The 17862-nt window shown below is 52.7% G+C and overlaps 1 protein-coding gene across 3 annotated transcripts in view; it reads right to left on the reverse strand.

Moving 5' to 3' along the window:
* Positions 1-17862, reverse strand: part of WNT3A (Wnt family member 3A) — a 41931-nt gene that overhangs the window by 12909 nt on the left and 11160 nt on the right. For all 3 annotated transcript variants that reach the window (XM_032335130.1, XM_032335132.1, XM_032335131.1), the window contains exon 2: positions 14906-15147. In XM_032335130.1, coding sequence (XP_032191021.1) covers positions 14906-15147 — 242 coding nt within the window. The remainder of the gene's footprint in view (positions 1-14905; positions 15148-17862) is intronic.

Below are 17862 nucleotides of genomic sequence, written 5' to 3' on the forward strand. Positions count from 1 at the left end.
CCATCCATCCACCATCCATTTATCCACTCACCATCCATTCATCTATCCATCAAACCATCCATTCATCCACTTGTCCATCTATTCATTTGTCTATCCACCATCCATTTATCCATCCACCATCCTTCCACCCTTCCACCCATCCACCCATCCACATACATTTATCCATCCACCCACCCATCCATCCATCTACCCTTCCATCCATCTACCCTTCCATCCATCCGTCCATCAACCCTTCCATCCATCCGTCCATCAACCCTTCCATCCATCCGTCCATCAACCATCCATCCATCATCCATCCACCCACCCACCCATCCATCCATCCACCATCCATTTATCCACCCACCATCCATCCATCCATCATCCATCCACCCACCCATCCATCCATCCACAATCCACCCATCATCCATCCACCTACCATCTACCCATTCTTCCACCCATTCATCCATCCATCCTTCCACCTATCCATCCATCCATCCATCATCCACTTATCCACCCAACCATCTGTCCACCCATCCACCCACCATCCATCCATCCATCCATCCAGGATCTGAGAGTCTGGGCTCAGATCTAGGAATATGAGGTGGGTAAGATGTAACGTATCCATTCTCAAGAACATAGGTAAGAAACCTGAAAGACAATGGATTGCTGCTCTATCTGATGGAATTTCTAACAACTCAGGTTTTCAAAAGTTGAAGGAACTACCCATCCGACTGTCAACTACAGAGAATCTGGATGACCCACTCTCCAGTAGAAAGAATCCCTGTAGTGGAAATGAGGAGAGTGAACCAGGGGAATCCTGCCTCTAGCGAAAGAACTGCCTCCTTCCAGAACTTGAACTCTGCTGTTGTGCATCAGGTTATCGGTTTTGAGCTGTGTCAGGACATCTGCCTTATAATTCATGAGAGATAGAGTAGGGGAAATAATGATACACAATGAAGCTTCACAACCTGAACTTGGGCAGGATAGAATGGATGGATGGGTAGATGAATGGATTGGTGAGTGGCTGGCTGGCTAGCTGGTTGGCTGATTGGGTGGGTGGGGGCATGGATGGGTATATAGATAGATGGATGTGTGGATGGGCAGATACATGGATGGATGGATGGTGGATCACACGTAGATGGGTGGATAGATGTATATATGTACGGATGGATGGGTAAGTGGATGGGTGAGTGGATGAATGGATCAATGGATGATGGATGGTGGATAGATGAATGTGTACATGAATGGATGGGTGTGTGGATGGGTGGATAGATGGGGGTATGGGCAGATGCAGGATAGATGGGTGGGTGGATAGATGGATGGATGGATGAATGGATAGATGATGGATGGTGGATAGGTGAACCTGTAGATGGGTGGATGGATGGATGGATGGATGGTGGATAGATGAACATGTAGATGGATGGATGGATGGGTGAGTGGGTGGGTGGATGGATGGATTGATCAGGGTAGAAGAGTGTGTCAATGGATGGATGGGTGAGTGGGTGGTGGGTAGGTGGGGATATATGGTGGATGGACGATGGATGGATGGATGGATGGGTGGGTGGGTGGATACATGGTAGATGGATGGATGAGTAAAGTCTGGGACAGCTGAGGGAATCCTGACTAGCGAGAATGGGGTGTCTGGCAGAGGGCAGGGAGAGCAGCCCCACAGTGTTCCATCCCAGCTAGTCTAGTGGAACCTTAGGCATCACCCATGAGATAGGCTTTGGCAGTAATTTTGCCTCCTTTCCGAACTTGAAAATTAGAGGGATCTTAACAAATTCCTGTTTCCAGATTTGAGTTTCATGGGCTTGTCAAGTACCAGAGATCATTTGAGGAGTGAATTAGGATCACCAAGTGTTGTTAGTTTTACTTTTTTTGTGGGAGAATAAGACATATAAAAAGAACTATCATAATTTCAGAAAAAAAAAACCATTTAACACACAAAAAAGATATATTTCCAGGGTACTTTGTGTTGAAGAAAGTTCATCTTTCACATTTCACCATGATGTTGGCAATTGGCAACTGTTAATTGAGCACTGACTGTGTTCTTAGTGGACAGAAGCCTGCAGCTTCTGTTCTGGAGCTGACTGTCCTGCAGGGAGGTCATCCAGGAGGCTGTTTCAGCCTGGACCAACAGGTCACCCTGCCTTGGGTCTGGCGCATCTTTATCACTGCTGAGAGAACTGACCCAGACAGGAAGATGGGCACTCCTCTCTGCCTAGCACTGCCATCGGTCCTGCAGGCCCCCTTAGCCCCAGCATGCTCAGAGTGGGTCAGTGGCTGACCCACAGCTGACCCACAGTAGTGAAGGCTGAGCCCAGACAGGGTCAGGGAGATGCTCCTGCACCCCCAACAAAGGGTCCTAAGACTCCACCAGGTATGTTTGGTGGCCTACCCTTCATCTCCTGGGGGAGGACTGTGGGGTCCCACACTGGATGAGAAGGATGAGACTAAGGGGGTACTGGAGTGGCCTTTCTGAGAAACACGTGTGACCTCCAGCAGCAGAAGATCCTGGAAGGGGGCTGTGGTTTAGATATGACCACTGATCAAAGAGATGTAGTTCCTGGGTGGACCACTCTGAGAGCTCTGCAGAGAGGAGGGATAGGGGCTGTTCCATCAGCAGTCACCCCAGGCAGTGTATCACTGCATACAGAAGCTGGGCCCTGGGGCCACAGTTCTTGGAGGGACACCTATTTCTCCAAGGGGTACCCAGGTGATTCTGATGCAACCCTGAGCTGAACCCCCAGGTTCTACTATAGCCCAGGGCACCATGACTGGCAGACCCACCCCCCCAAGATGGAGGCCAGACCCAGAAGACCCCCAAATGGTACCCACCAGGAGAGAGGAGGGAACAAGGGCAGGGGGAGAAGCGTCTCTGATACAACCTCCTTAAGGTGGGTGTATGAGGGTCGTAGAATAGAAAACTTTCATAAATCCCCCATCAGAGTGAGAAGGGGGGGTTGATATGGGGAATCTCTGACACTTTACCCATCAGAGGGACCTGGGGGGCTAATATGGGGGATCTGATTCCCCTCCCATCAGAAGGACATCAGGGGATTAAAATGGGGGAGCTGACACCTCTCGTATCAGAAGGGCACTTCTTGCATCAGAAGAGCTGACACTTCTCGTATCAGAAGGACATAGAGTGATTATTATGGGGAGGTGAAATCTCCATATCAGTGGGGCATGGGAGCTGTGTTGGGGGAATCTCTGTCATTGCCTCCTTCCTGCTAGTGTCTGCAGACCATTTGTTGGCGCCTACCTGATGGCTGGCCTCTGGTTACCAGCCTTTAGGACTTGGGGGCCTGTCTCTAGTCAGCTGGTGGGAGGCAGAGACCTAGACCCGTGCTGGGTAAGAGGCAAGCTCCCCTGAGAGCTGCAGGTCCAGCCTACCAGAACTTTTCTTGGCTGACCAGTGGCTGCAAAAGGACTGTCCCTCCACTGATCTTGCCTCTGTAAGGCACCTTGGGACCCCCTGCTCAGTCTCACCTCTGGGCAGTCTGACCTTGGGGCAAGTGACACTGAGGCGACTGCAGCCTCAGGTCTGCAGAGGGTTGTCAAGGGCGGGGGTGGGGCACGCTCTCCTTCCTCTGTGGAGCCCCTTCTTTGGCCTCCATGGTTTTGCGGGGTAACCACAGGGCCCTGGCCAGGGCGGGGGTTTCCAGTCTGTAGCCCTTTCTTCCCCAGCACCTTGCAAGGAGGCTGGCTGGACATCCGGGCTGTGGCTGCTGTGGCTGCCCTCCCCCAAGGCATGTGGGAGTAAGTCCCCAGTCCTACAGGCCAGCCCTGCTGGCCCGGAGCCTTTCTGAGCAAAGAGCACGCTCCTGTGGCAGCTGCAGTGCCCAAGGCTGGATGGGCCTTCCGGGCTCTGGGCTCCTGCGGATACCAAGCCCCCAGGCTTCTCTGCGCGCCTGCCCACCGCTCCTAGAGCATCCTAGGGGTGCTCTCAGCATGCGGCAGCCCCGCACACACGCAACCCCGACGACAGGGTGGCCTCAGCCTCTCTGGGGCCTCCCATCGCACTCCTGCTGGGCAGGGAGGGGTGGAAGGAGGCGGCTGCAGAAGCAGGGGCGAAGAGCTGGGCAGCTCTCGCGGGTGCAGAGGCCCGCAAATGCTGGCCGGGGAGATGGGGAAGGCTTTTCCAGAACTTTCTGCAAGCTGGCGCTCCCTCCGCCCTCGGGGTCCCCAGCGCGGAGCTGCCGGAGGAAGGCCGAAGCCCGGGCCCGGGGCTCGGCCCCAGGAGGACGCCCGGCGTCTGCGGCCCCAGAGCTGGCAGAGTCCGGGAGGGGAGGCGGCGGTGGCGGCGTCGGTCCACCCCCGGCCGCGCCCCGCACAAAGGCGGAACCCTGGGAGCGGAATGCCGCCCGCGCCCCGCGGCGGCCGCGGCCCCTGGCACCGCGCGGCCGGCGTCCCGGTCACCCGCTGGGGCTAATGAACCCGCCTTTGTGCGGCACTGTCACGCCGCGTTAGGCCCACAATGGCCCGCGATATTCTATATGAGTTTCCCCCTGGTCGGCGATTAGGCCGTGGCCCGCCAGTCATAGCAACCGGGAGGTATGCACTGCCGAGGGGCCTGCGGCGCGGGGGAGCGCGCTATTCACACGCGGCGGCGCGCGGCTCTCCCGAGGGCGTGTGAACCGCCCGCGGCCCCGCGCCTCCCCTGTGCTTAATCTTGTCCTGGTCGCCGGGACATTGTGCTCCGAGCCGGGCGCCGCGGGGCGCCGCCGGGGTCTCTCCTGGCCCCTTACACCCCCCCCCCCCACCTCCCCGCCAGGCAGAGTTAATGATAAGCGGGGAGGCCCGAGCCTGGCCGCGCCCCCCCAGCCGCCTGGAACCGACACACTTTCGGACGGGGGTCAGGGGTCGCAACCTGGATTCCAGACGCCGCTTCCCCCGGGGCCTGCGTCCCCTTCGCCGCCGTCCCAAGCCCTGAGGCCTGCGGCCTGTGCCGTCCTGGCCCCCCTGACACACAGGGCGCCTACAGACCACCCCCCGGGAGCCCGGCCCGGGGAGGGGCTCTTTCAGGAGGGTCCCAGTGCAGCGGATCCCAGTGAACTCCTCCGCAGGGCAGGCCCTCAAGGGGACTGACCAAGGACAGTGGCAGGGGGCTGCAAAGGAAGGCCACTGTCTGGGGGAGGGCACAGCCCTGCTGAAAGCTTGATTGACACCAGCGAACTCCGCCCCAGAGACTCAGGGAGTCCTGCAGTAGGGATCAGGACTGGGAACCCAACTCAGCTGTCCAGTGGGGTGAGGTCCAGGAGTAGACCCCCCGCTAGGGTTAGCCCATCTCTCTGCACGGGCAGTGAAACCCTCTCCCCACATACCGCGAGGGACACCTGCTCCCTGTTGCAGAGGGACAGGCCCAGCATCTCCCCAGCACCGAGACCTGACGGTAGTGGAGGGAGTACAGCCCTGTGGCTCCAGGGCTCTGAGGGAGTGGACAATGCAGGCTGGGGGTCAGGGCCTGCACTCAGTGCCCTGCCCTGCTGGGGTGCTGCGGGGAGAGGCCGCATGGATCCACATCCCTCTTCCTGCGGCTACATGCTGCCCAAAAGCCCATGGGCCTGGACGTGGGCCACGGTGGCCCCTGAGCTCCCTTAGGGGCACATCCTGGCTGGGCCTTCTTCAGGCTGGCAGTGGGTCTGTCTGCTGGGGCCCAGAGCCCTGGGACCAGAGCCCTGGGACCAGTCTTGCCTGCCCTGGGTCTTCCCCACCCCCTCACCTCCGGAACGGGGGGTGTCAAGAGGAGGTGTTGGCCTGCTCTTGGGGAAAGCAGGCCCTTCAGGTGCCTGGGGGCCTGCCTGGAGGGACAGATAGCTGCCATGCACTCCAAATTCTTCAGATGCTTTCTGCCCCATGATGCAAGTTACATCAGCCTGCTGCCTTTTGGAGCAAGGGCAGAGGGCCTTTCCTCCCAGCCTGGACTCACGTCTAGCGCCCAGCCCTGTGTTCTGCAGCGGCGGCTTCTAGAGGTCTACCCCAACGAGCCAGCCCCAAGCCCCAAGCTGGCCAGCCAGCCTCTCATGTGTGCACGTGCGTGCGTGAGCGCACGCGCACACACACACGTGTAAACGTCCACACACGGCTGGGCCCCTCTCCTCCCTTGGCTGGGCAGTATTAAGCTCTGTTCAAGAGGCCGCCTCAGCAGGGGTGGCCAGACACCCTGTGGACCCTGCCACAAAGCCGGGGTGACCTCTGACACGATTAGGGTTGCCCTGACCCTAATCCAATCAGATTGATTACCACAGGCGCAGCCGGGCGAGCAGGGGGTGGGGGGTGCTCCACAATGGCTTCCCAGAGCTGGATTCTCTCGGGCACCTGACAGCTCCTTCATCGAGGGCCATTCAACTCTTGGGCCACAATGAATTCCGCCATTTCTCAGCCCTGCAGTGGGCAAGGGGGACAGGGGCCCTTCTCTTCCCATTAAAGCCAAGTGGTGGGAGCCTGGGGGCTGAGACAATTTTCACCAGGCAGAAATGGGAGAAGGCTGAGGGCAGAGGGGACAGACAGGAGGGGCAGAGGCAACAGAGGGCAGAGAAAAGAGTGTGCATACAGGGAGGCGACATGGGGGTCGTGGGGGAGTGGATGGGGGGAAGGGACACAGGGGAGTGGACCTGCGGAGTTGTAGGGGTGGGAACATGGAGGACATAGGTATAAGTGGACACCTTGCAGGAGAGGGGCCAGGACTCAGGCTTTTGAGGAATAAGGAGGTGCAGGGGAGGACAGGGGCTCTCTGAGACCATAGCCCAGAAGACAGGGGATTGTCTGCTTCCTGGGTGCCCACTCCCTAGGCCCCGGTGGGCCTGCTGTGCCCAGCAGAGAGCTCTGCTCTCCTCTCAACCCCACCAGGTATACTCGGCACCCTGCAGACTCCCACACAGGAGTCCCGGCCTCACCTCTGCACCCCTGTACCACTCCCCAGCGTCCTCACTTGCAACTAGAGCAGCAGTTTGCTGGATGTGTGTTATGTCCAAGCTCTTGCTGTGTGTAAAACACTCAGTGCAGCCCCAGACAGCACCATACACATGTTCTAAGAAAGAGAGAACAGCAGCTTTGGAGATCTAGCTCAGGCACCACCTCCCCTGGGAAGGCCACCTGTCTGCTTGGCACCTCTTTCTGAAGCACCAGAGCAAACTCTTGGCAGTGCCCTAGCAGCCGCCTTGCCTTCATGCTGGACACACCCGCTGTGCATCTGCTGTGTGTGACAGGGGACCCCAGCGGACGTGAGGGCACACTTCAGGGCCTGGTGCTTGTCCTGGGAGAGTGATGGTGGGCACAGAGTCAGGAAACTTGGAGCTGCTCCGGGGCCTGGGAATAGGGCTGAACAGAGAGAACGAGGATTGCAGGAGCTGATCCAGTTTCAGACTGTGGGGAGCAGTGAGGATGGCGCGCAGAGGCAGGCAGCTCTGCATGGGCAGGGAAGTCTGTGTGCAGCAGTGAGGTTTTAGGCAGGCGGGGAGTGGATAAGTCCCCAGGAGAGTGCCCGTGGAGGGGGTGGTGGTCATGCGAAAGGGCAGAGCAGCAGGACTGGGTGCAGAGGCCAAGGGCCCTTGAAGGTCACCCTGACTGAGGAGATTGTGTCTGAGCATACCTGGAGGGTTGTGAGTTGGGCTCTGAGATGATGCAGCCCAATGTATGAACATAGGGGGAAAGGACGGAGCTTGTAGCCAGGGAGGGTGAGGCTGCATCCTAGTGGGAATGATGGCTTACCCCAGCGGTCTCCAAGTCAGGTTTGTGTATCCCAGGAGGGTGCATGGAAATGGGCCAGGATCCTTGAACAACATGGGTGGTTCCAAGGCACCCTCCCTTTCTCCCTGCCTGCACCCCTACACCCACCATCTCCCACTTTTCCCAGGTAGGGACACACAGGCTTCCAGGCCATGTTGATAACAACTGGGCCACGGAGCTCTGTGCAAATCAGGTCATCGCCAACTCCTTGTTTTCCACAGAGTGAAAGGAGGACCCAACCGAGACATGAGTGGACAGATTTTTAAACTTTTTGATAGTAGATTATTATGTGATTTTTGTCATATATAATTCAGAAAAAAATCAAAGAATTGAGAGTTACATCATACCAAAATTCTCCCATGTCATGTATTCATTGATATGAATGAAGACCCTGACACCTGGATCTTTAAAAGTTAAGAACTGTATACCCACTGGTAAAAGACTGAAAGCCACTCCTGAGATCAGGAGGAAATCCGGGGTGCTCATTCTGCTCACTGCCACCCAACATTGTCCCAGAGGCTCCAGCCAGGCAAGGAGCAAGAAAAAGAAAGAAAGGGTATCCAGATTGGAGGGAAGAAGGAAAACTTGTCCTGTTAGTCAACGATATGAAAATCCTATGGAATGCACAGAACATCCATCAGAACTGATAAACCTTCAGCAACATTACAGAGTATGAGCTTGACAATAGAAACCAATCATGCTTTTCTATGCACCAGCAATAAACAATCCAAAAGTGACATTAAGGAAACAATTCCACTTACAACAGCATCAAAAAAGAGTAAAATACTTGGAATAGATTTGGCAAATGAAGTACAAGGTTTGTATGCTGACAATTGCCCAATGTCATTGAAAAAAGCCTAAATACATGGAAAGACATCCCATGTTCATGGATTGGGTGGCTTAATATCATAATGGCAATATTCCCCAAGGTGATCTTCAGATTCAACACACACTAAACATGCAAGCTTTTGTTTTTGCAGAAACTGATGAGCTGATCCTAAAATCCATACAGAATGGCGAGGGGTCCTGGATAGTGAAGACAGTCTTGAAAAAGCAGAACAAAGTCAGAGGACTCACACCTCCTGATTTCCAGCTGTACAGCAGAACAGGCAGAGAACAGACATGTAGACCATGGGGCAGAGTAGAGCCTAGAAGTAAGCCCACGCTTCCTTCCCTGGCTTCCAGGTGGGGTGGACCCTGCCTGACACTGCCTTCCTCCACCACCCAGCTGGCAGCCTCTTCAAGTAGGTCAGGCTTCTGTGTCCTTCCTGAAGTCCCTGACACTTCTTCTCACCTGGGGAAGCAGGAAGCCTTCAGGGGTGTCTAGGGGCCTGATGGACATGCCTCCTTAGGCCACAACACCACTGGCACAGCAGAGGACTTATATGGATGGCAACCACACCACACGAGTGTGTTCACATGTGTGCACACACACCTGTGCAGATAAATATGTATATTCGCTCACATACACTTATGCACACATATGCATATACCACACATGTACACCCACCCACCACACAGATGCACACACACATTCATGCACACCATACCACACACACTCACAAACACACATACACACATGCAGACCCTCACATAGCTGATATACCACAGTGTCCTGTGACCCTAACTCTTCCCACACATGGCAGCAGCTGTCCTTGTGGGGACTACCATGTAATTACCCCAGCTGAGTGGCAATTAGTCTCCCATTTTATAAACAGGGATGCTTAACACTCCAGGAAGTCAACTGACTCACTAGTCAAGGTCACATGGTGTGATCCCCCTCCCTTCCCTACATGGCCTGTGGGCATGGATATGACCACCTTAAGTGGGGGAGCCTCAGGCACTTGAAAAAATGTAATCTGGCACTGTCAACTCTCCATGCAATGCTTGGTTTCATTCTCAGAACCCCTCCTCAGCTATCTTCCCCTCCATGCACACCAACAGTCCTAGGGGCCAGTGTCTCTTCCTGCCAGACATCTCTTGCCCCTTCCTCTGCATTCCAGAGGCAGCTGAACCAGTGAGTTCTATCCTTACTGAGTTTGTCTCCCTAGGGTACCTCGGTATGCCCTGAGGGGTGGGGTCTGGGTCCCCTACCTTAGAACCCAAGCAGGCCTTTGTAATTGCCTCCTCTAACAGAATGTGGCACTGCATGGACTCTGAGGACAGTTTGGAGAAGGTGGTATGGAGTGGCATTGGCAAAATGGCCAAATGAGGAGCTCCAAGGGCCCATTCCTCCACAGAAACATGCAAAGAATGGAGCAGAAACTGTCAGAGCCCTGGAAGGGAGTTCAAGGTTTTTAGAAACCAAGCAAATGCTGAATCAAGAAAAGGTGTCTCTGACAAGTTCTAAGATTTTGGAGGCATTTTCACCTGGTCACACCACCCTTCCTGGCCTAGAGAAGTCTTGAGGTGGCAGTGTGCATTTTTCCCATGTGGGTGGATAGTTCCAGAGGGAGCAGAGTATATGTTGCTCCTCAAGAAATTGTCTGTTTGACTTGAAAAACTGATGCCTACCTCAGAACTCTCTCAGGATTGAACAGTGGCTAACCTAAAGTGACACTGAAAATCAAATGAGCAAGTGCTGCCAGGTGGAACAAAAAATTATAGCGGCCATGTGGGGGAAAAGTGTTGGGGAAAGTTGCTTTGTGGGGTTAAGGGTTTGAAAAGCTGCTGTTAAAGTCATGTTCATGCCAAGGGCAGAGAGCATGCTCAGGAGAGATTGTAAGCTTCTGTCCACAGCTGATCATCAGGCCCAGTGCAGGCAGGAAGTGAAGGCTAAGGCAGGGCTGTGGGCAGACTAGCTGATGTTGGAAGCCTTCACTTCATGACACAGCCAATCTGCAAAGACTAGAGGACTTTTCTTTCTTTCCTTTGTTTCCTTTTTCCCCCTCCAAGACATTAAGGAAATTTTTGCCAAATCGTTGGCTGACCACAAGCTAAAGACAAGTCACTAAACAAACAAGCAACTACCGCCCACAGTAAGCACACTAAACTCTGAGGAGGGGAAAGATTTTGATTTCTTGCATGACCATCTTATAATGATCAAAAGGCATAGATATCAACAAAAAATTACAAGGTATACAAAGACACAAAGAAGTACAGGCCTTTCACAAAAGAAGGAAATTAACAGAAAGTAGCCCAATGAAGTGCAAATATTGGATGTACCAGACAAAGACTAAATCACCCATCCTAAATATGGTCAAAAATAATAAAAGAAACCAGGAGAACAAAGTCTCAATGAAGACAGAATATCAGTAAAGAGATAGAAATTACAAAAAGTAGCCAAACAGAAATTGTGGTGCTGACAAGTATGATAACTGAAACAAAATATTTGATAAAGGTTCTCAACAGCAAAGCTGAGCAGCAGAAGAAAGAATTGGTGACCCTGAAGATAGTTCAACTGCAATTATGCAGTCTGAGTAGCAGAAAGAAAAAGGAATGAAGAAAAATGAACAGACCTGTGGGACACCATAAAGTGTAGCAACAAACACCACACTGTAGGTGTCCCAGGAGAGGATAGAGGAGAGAGAGTCAGAAAGAATATTTGAAGAAATAATGACCAAAAATGTTAAAATTTGATAAAGCACTTGAATCATTATTTCCAGGAAGCTCAATAAACTTCAAGTTGGATAAACATAGAGAGATCCACACTGAGACATATTTTAATTAACTCTCAAAAGACAGAGAAAGTGCTTGCTTCGGCAGCACATATACTAAAAAAAAAAAAAAAAAGACAGAGAAAAAGAGAATTTTTAAAACAGTGAAAGAGGCAATTTGTCATGTACAAAGGGTTCTGCATGATATTAGCAGACAATTTCTCATCAGAAACCAGAATCAGGTGGCAGTGGGATGATATATTCCGGGTACTGAAGGAAAACATTCTCAACCAAGAATTTTACCTTTGGACTATCCTTCCAAAATGTAACATTGACCTAGATGAAATGGATACATTCCTACACACCCACACACACACACACACATCAGAACTGACTTAAGAAGAAATAGAACATCTGAACAGACCTATAACAAGTAATGACATCAAACCGGTAATTTAAAACCTCCAAAGAAACCAAACCTTCACTGGTGGATCCTACCAAACAATTAAAGAAGAATCAACACCAATCCTTCTCAAGCTCTTACAAAAAGCGGAAGAGCAAGAAATATTTCCTAACTCATTCTCTGAGCCAGTGTTGCCCTGATACCAAAGTGAGACAAAGACTCAACAGGGAAAGAGAACTACAAACCAATGTCCTTGGAAATATCGATGCAGAAATCCTCAACAAAATGCTTGCAAACCAAATCCTCCAGCATGTTAAAGGGATTATTGACCATGACCAATGGGGATTTATCCCAAGAATGCAAGGGTTCTTCAGTGTAGGAAAATCAACCAATAATAACACATCAAGTTAAGAGAATGAAGGAATAAAACTGCATGGGCATCTTAATTGGAGCAGAAAAAGCATTTGCTATAACCCAACATCCTTTCAGGATACAAAAATTCAACAGATGAGTTATAGAAATGAATTTCCTCAACCTGATAAAAGGCAGTTTTGGAAAACCCACAGCAACCCACTTAGTTGATAGTGAAAGACTGAAACGTTTCTCCCTAGGATCAAGAACAAGACAAGGGTGACCTCTTTCACCACTGCTACTTAACATAGTGCTGGAAGCAGTAGAACAATCAGGCAAGAAGAAGATATCAAGGGTGTACAAATTGGACAGGAAGAAGTAAAACTGTCACTATTCATAGGTGACATGATCCTCTATATAGAAAACCTGAAGGAACCTACAAAAAACCTCTCGGAGCTACCCCCAAATTAAGCAAAGTTGAAAAATACAGGATCAAAACAAAAATTATTTGTATTTTATATAGTAGCAATGAATAGTCCAAAAAAGAAAATAAGAGAACAATTTCATTTACAATAGCATCAAGAAGGAAAAAATTACTTAGAAATGCATTAGTGAGGGAAGTACAAGACATATGCTGAAAACTAAAAAAAAAAAAACACAAAAAAACATTGCTGGAAGAAACCAAGGAGGACCTCAATAAACAGAAAGTCATCCCATGTTCATAGATTAAATGAATGTAATGCCCATAACAATCCCAAAAGCCTTTTCTTTGCCCCCAAAAGCCCCTTTCACAGACATGGAGAAATTGATTCTAAAATTCATACGGAATTACAAGGGTCCCAAATTGCCAAAACAATCTTGTAAAGGAAACCCAGAATGGAGGATTTGATTGGCACTTCCTGAGTTCAAAACATAGTATAGAGCCATCAAAATAGTGTGGAATTAGCAAAACAATGATCATATAGACAAATGACTGGCACTGAGTCAAGAAACAAATCTACACATCCATGGCCAGTTGATTTTTGACAAGGGCACTAAGACCATTCATTGGGGAAAAAATAATCTGTTCAACAACAGATGGTATTGAAATAACTGGATTTCCACATGCAAAAGAATGAAGTTGGACCCTGACCTCACACCATACACAAAAATTTATTCCCTATAAATGAAAGATTAAATGTAAAAGATTAAAGTATAAAACTCTTAGAAGAAAACATAGGTTCAAGTCTTTGTAACCCTAGATTAGGCAGTGCTTACTTTAATATGATGTTTCAGTAGATAAATTGGACTCTAACAAAATTTAAAACTTTTGTGCATTCTAGGACACTGTCACGACAATGAAAAGACCAACTATACAATGGGAGAAATTATTTCCAGATCATGGATCTGATAGAAAATGCAGCATCTAGAACATATAAAGAGCTCTGACAATTCAACAACAAAAAGACAAGCACCCCAGTTAAGAACTGGGCAGGGTTGCCTGGGTAACACAGTTATCTGGGCATCCATTGCCCAGGTTTTGGGTCAGGTCATGATTTCAGGGTCCTGGGATTGAGCCCAAATTGGGCTCTGTGCTCAGTGTAGAGTCTGTTTAAGATTCTATCTCCCTCTGCCTTTCCCTTCCATGTGCGCTCTCTCTCAAATGCATAAATAAATCCTTTAGAAAAAATTGGGCAAAGAATATGAATAGGTGTTTCTCCAGAGAAGACATACGGATGACCAACCAGCCCACGAAAAGATGCTCACCATTATCAGTCACAAGGGACACACGAATAAAAACCACGAGATATCCCTTCATATCCACTGGAAGGATAAGGAAACAGGCAGAAATTACACGGTGGTGAGGATGTGGAGAAACTGGAACCCTCAAGCATTGCTTGTGGAAATGTAAGACAATGCAGCCCCTGTGGAAAACTGTGGTGTTTTCCCCAGATCTTACACAGAACAATTGCACTTCTAGGAATATATGCCAAAGGTTTGAGAACAGGTATTCAAACAGATACTTGTACAAAAATGTCCACAGCAGCTCTGTTCACAGCAGCCCGGTGGACATAAGCCAAATGTCTGCCAGCAATGAATGAATGCATTATAAAATGCAGTGGGTCTACACAGAGGAATACTATTCCCCTGGGGAGAAGGCAGGAGGAGCTGAAACCTGCAGCATGTGTACCAACCCTGAAACCATCCTGCTGAGAGTAAGGAGCCTTTCTCCCTCCGCAGCCACCATATTGCAGAGGCCACCTTCAGGTATTCCCACTGAGTGGGAGAGAGCAGAGACCAGCCAGGCACATGGCCATGATGCCCTCTGATGCCCTCTGATTTGCAGATGTTGTGAAACCACTCTCTGGTGAAAATCTACTTTTCACCCCAAGTTCACCCACGCCCAACCCTCAACTTCTAGCTCTTCCTAAAGTAAAACCCTGCCCCTAGCACCCTGGGCAATTCCTGAGGTGTGCATCCACCCTCCCCTACCCCCTGTTTTTTTTTTTTATTGTATTTTCTCTGCAAGATGTCCTGAAGGTCTGGTTCCTGTGGGAAGCCTGTCCCCCTGGAACAGCACAATTTCTCCTGGGGAAGGGGACACAGGAGGACTCTTTCCATGAAACTATAGCATTCCCAGCTCCAGGAGCCCCCCAGGATGGGTGAGCGTGGGAGATGGCCAGAGAATGAGGTCTACACAGCTGGCGGAGCTCCCCGTGATGCCGTTCCCAGGCAGAGCATCAGGGACACAGCACTGCGGACCCAGGTGGAGCGGCCCCTGATCCTGAAGGGCACTGCTTGCACCTGCAGCACCCATGTCCAGCTTGCCACCTGTCCCTGAAGGCTGGCGAGTGCGCCCACGTACCTCTGTCCAGCACAGGGCCAAAGATGGCCAGGCTGTTGTCCACAGTGGTACAATTCCAGCGGCGGCCGCGGAACTGGTGCTGACACTCCTGGATGCTGATCTTCACGCCCTCCGCCACACTGGGCATGATCTCCACATAGTTCCGGCAGAAGCGCAGCTGCTTGGGGACCAGGCCAGGGATGCTGGCACACAGGATGGGCTGAGTGCCCAGGGACGAATACTGCGGCCCGATGGCCAGTGACCTGGGGAGGAGGAGACCAGTTAGCTTGGTGGAGGGAGTGACCATGGCCCAACAGCCCGGGCAGCAGCCAACCCATCAGGGGATGACCACGCATGGGGATCAGGCAGCCGCCAGCCATGTCCGCACACAGGAGCAAGAGTGGAAAGCTGGTGTCCCCCGCCTCCCCCTGCAAACCCCCGCTGACTGCATTGCAGGTGCGGGAGCCGGAGATGGGGCAGAAGCCAGGGCACAGGGTCCTCCTGAGCTCAGGCTGGAGACTGCCTGAGGGGAAGGCATGGGAGGAAACATCTCCTGTCACTGTTCCCACTCACTGCACGCACCTGTGACATTTAAATCACGTGGAACAGCAAACGAGAGAGAGAAATTTGGTTTTTCAGTCCATCAGCCAAAAAGGCCACAGCTACCGAGGTGGCTGGTTAGAAATAGGACTTCCCAGTCCCTGTGGAAGTTCTCAGGGCTGCGCGGGGCGGGGTGATGGGAGGGCTCTGCGATGCATGAGGCTGGTAGTCATGCACATGTTTATGTGTCTGGAGTGACCAAACCATGTCCATTTAACTGTATGTAATTCCACCTTGATTTCAAGGAAGAGGTGCCAGGTCCTTTTGTGGACCTATAGGAAAGAGCTTCCACAACCAGATGGGTGACAAGCTGTAACTCCAGCCGGCTCCCCTGGTGATAGTGGGTCCCACTGCTGTGGACTCCCCACCTGCCTCCCAGGTGACCCCAGATCCTGTCCCCTGTGGACGCCCCCACCCACTCCCCCATGGGACCCCGGATATCGCTGCCTGTGGATGCCCCCTGCCCTCTCCCCTGGGTAATGGTGGATCCCACCACCCATGGACACCCCCACCACCCCACCTGCCCCCCAGGTTATCTCATATACAGCCGCCATGGACAAGCTCCCCCGCTCCCCCACGTGACCCCAAGTCCTGCCCCTGTGGATGCCCTGTCCAGTGCCACCCGTAGCCTGTCTCCCTGGCACTCTCCTCTTCCTGCCTGGGGAGCCCATTTGTCTCCTCAGCCGCGGCTGCTGGGTGTGCTGCATCCCAGGCCCTGGGCGGAGATGCAGAGCAGCCCCTCAGCCCCTGAAGAAGGTCTCCGTGTGGTCGATACTTGGTCTGGTGGCCTCCAGATGGAAGGCCTGTGTCTCCTTTGTTTGTGGGGAGAAACCAAGTCCATGCCAGCTGTGTTAGCCTCTGCTGGACCCCCAGAGGCTCTTCTGGTGGCCCTAGGAGGTTAAGCTCCTAGCGAGAAGGAGGGACAGAGGCTTCTGGGTTCTTCAGCAGCCCTGCCTCTGTGTTTCCACACAGAGGTAAGTCCTTAGGTAAGTCCTACCCGGAGTCTAACCCAGTTTCATCCAGCTGTGGTAAGAGCTGCTGGACATGGGGATTCACCGTCAGAGAAACCAGCCTACCCTCTGGACGTCCAGAGAAAGGAGATGCTATCATCCTTCTGCCCTCCTTCCCCAAAATCTTCTAGGCCAGCCTGCCTGGAGGCTCCCAGCCCAGCCCTGCAGCACTTGGAGCTTCCTCATTGCTGTTCTTCTAGAATCTGGCTCCGGTGGCTTTCCCTGCCCACCCTGCAGGCCCCGGGCCGCTACCCCACCTCCCTGCACCTTCATCCCCATCAGCGGTCTCTCCACCGACACAGGCTTCATCTCCCCATCCCCCTGCAGCCCCCTGCCCCTGGGCAGGTCACCCTCCTGGCCTTCCCTCTGCAGCAGTTCTGCCTTGCTGCAGAAGCCAGCTGGGGCGTGGGCGGTTCCCTCATCTGTGCATGCTCTTCTGGCCAAACCCCCCAACGGCGTGTGGTTCCCCACATTCCTGGGCATGCCACCACGTCCACCATCTCCTAGCCTTCCTCCTCCTGCTCAAGAACATCTCTTAAAAATTAAAGCCGGTCTTTCCCCAGGACTACACCACACCTTGCAGCCAGGTGTGTGAGTCAGGCCGCCTTCCTGGAGGCAGTGGGCCTGTGTCCCTGGTCATCCACGCCCTTAGACCATGCTCCTGACATTGTGGGTCTCTCCCACACAGGCCCCAGTATCTAACCCCCAGCCCTCTGATGGTCCCCATGAGTCCCATTTGTCCACACTCTGGTGCCTTGACGAGCCGCCCCAGCCAGACCTGACCTCGTGTAGGACACTGGAGGCCTCCCCACTCCCGAGCGAGTGTGTGTCCCTGGCGTGGCCTGGGTTGGTGGGGCTGGTTCCTCCTTAACGGGGTTGTTCCCTGGCTGATTCCTTTCCTACTTGCAGACCCTGATGAGTTCTGGGTGCCAGGCCAGACCAATGCTCCCCACGTTTCCTCCACACCTGCTCCACCGTCCTGTGACTGCCGCAGTTTCCAGAAAGACCAGGTCCCCGCCTCACCCACCGGTGGGGCCTCACTTCTCTACAAAAGATCCTGTGGTCTGGGCCTTGCTCCCCTCCCCTGACCTACAGGGACAGCTCTGAGTGGAGACCACAGGGGCTGCCCCCATGAGGATCCCCGCACTTCTCCGTGGACCAGCAGAGCAGGAGGGTGGCAGGATGAGAGGGAAGCCGGGCCGTGGGCTACGCGTGGGCGGGGAGGTGGCAGGAGTACAAGCCCGAATCAGGGTTCTCTAACCTTGGGGGCCAGTGGGCTGAAGTGAGGCATCCGGGTTGAGCAGATGGGCCCCCCTGGGCTGGAGCACAGGGAGGGGCAGAGGGGTCCGGGGAGGCAGTGAGACAGTG

This window comes from Mustela erminea, chromosome 3 (genome assembly GCF_009829155.1).
Source record: "Mustela erminea isolate mMusErm1 chromosome 3, mMusErm1.Pri, whole genome shotgun sequence".
In the NCBI taxonomy this organism is placed as follows: domain Eukaryota; kingdom Metazoa; phylum Chordata; class Mammalia; order Carnivora; family Mustelidae; genus Mustela; species Mustela erminea.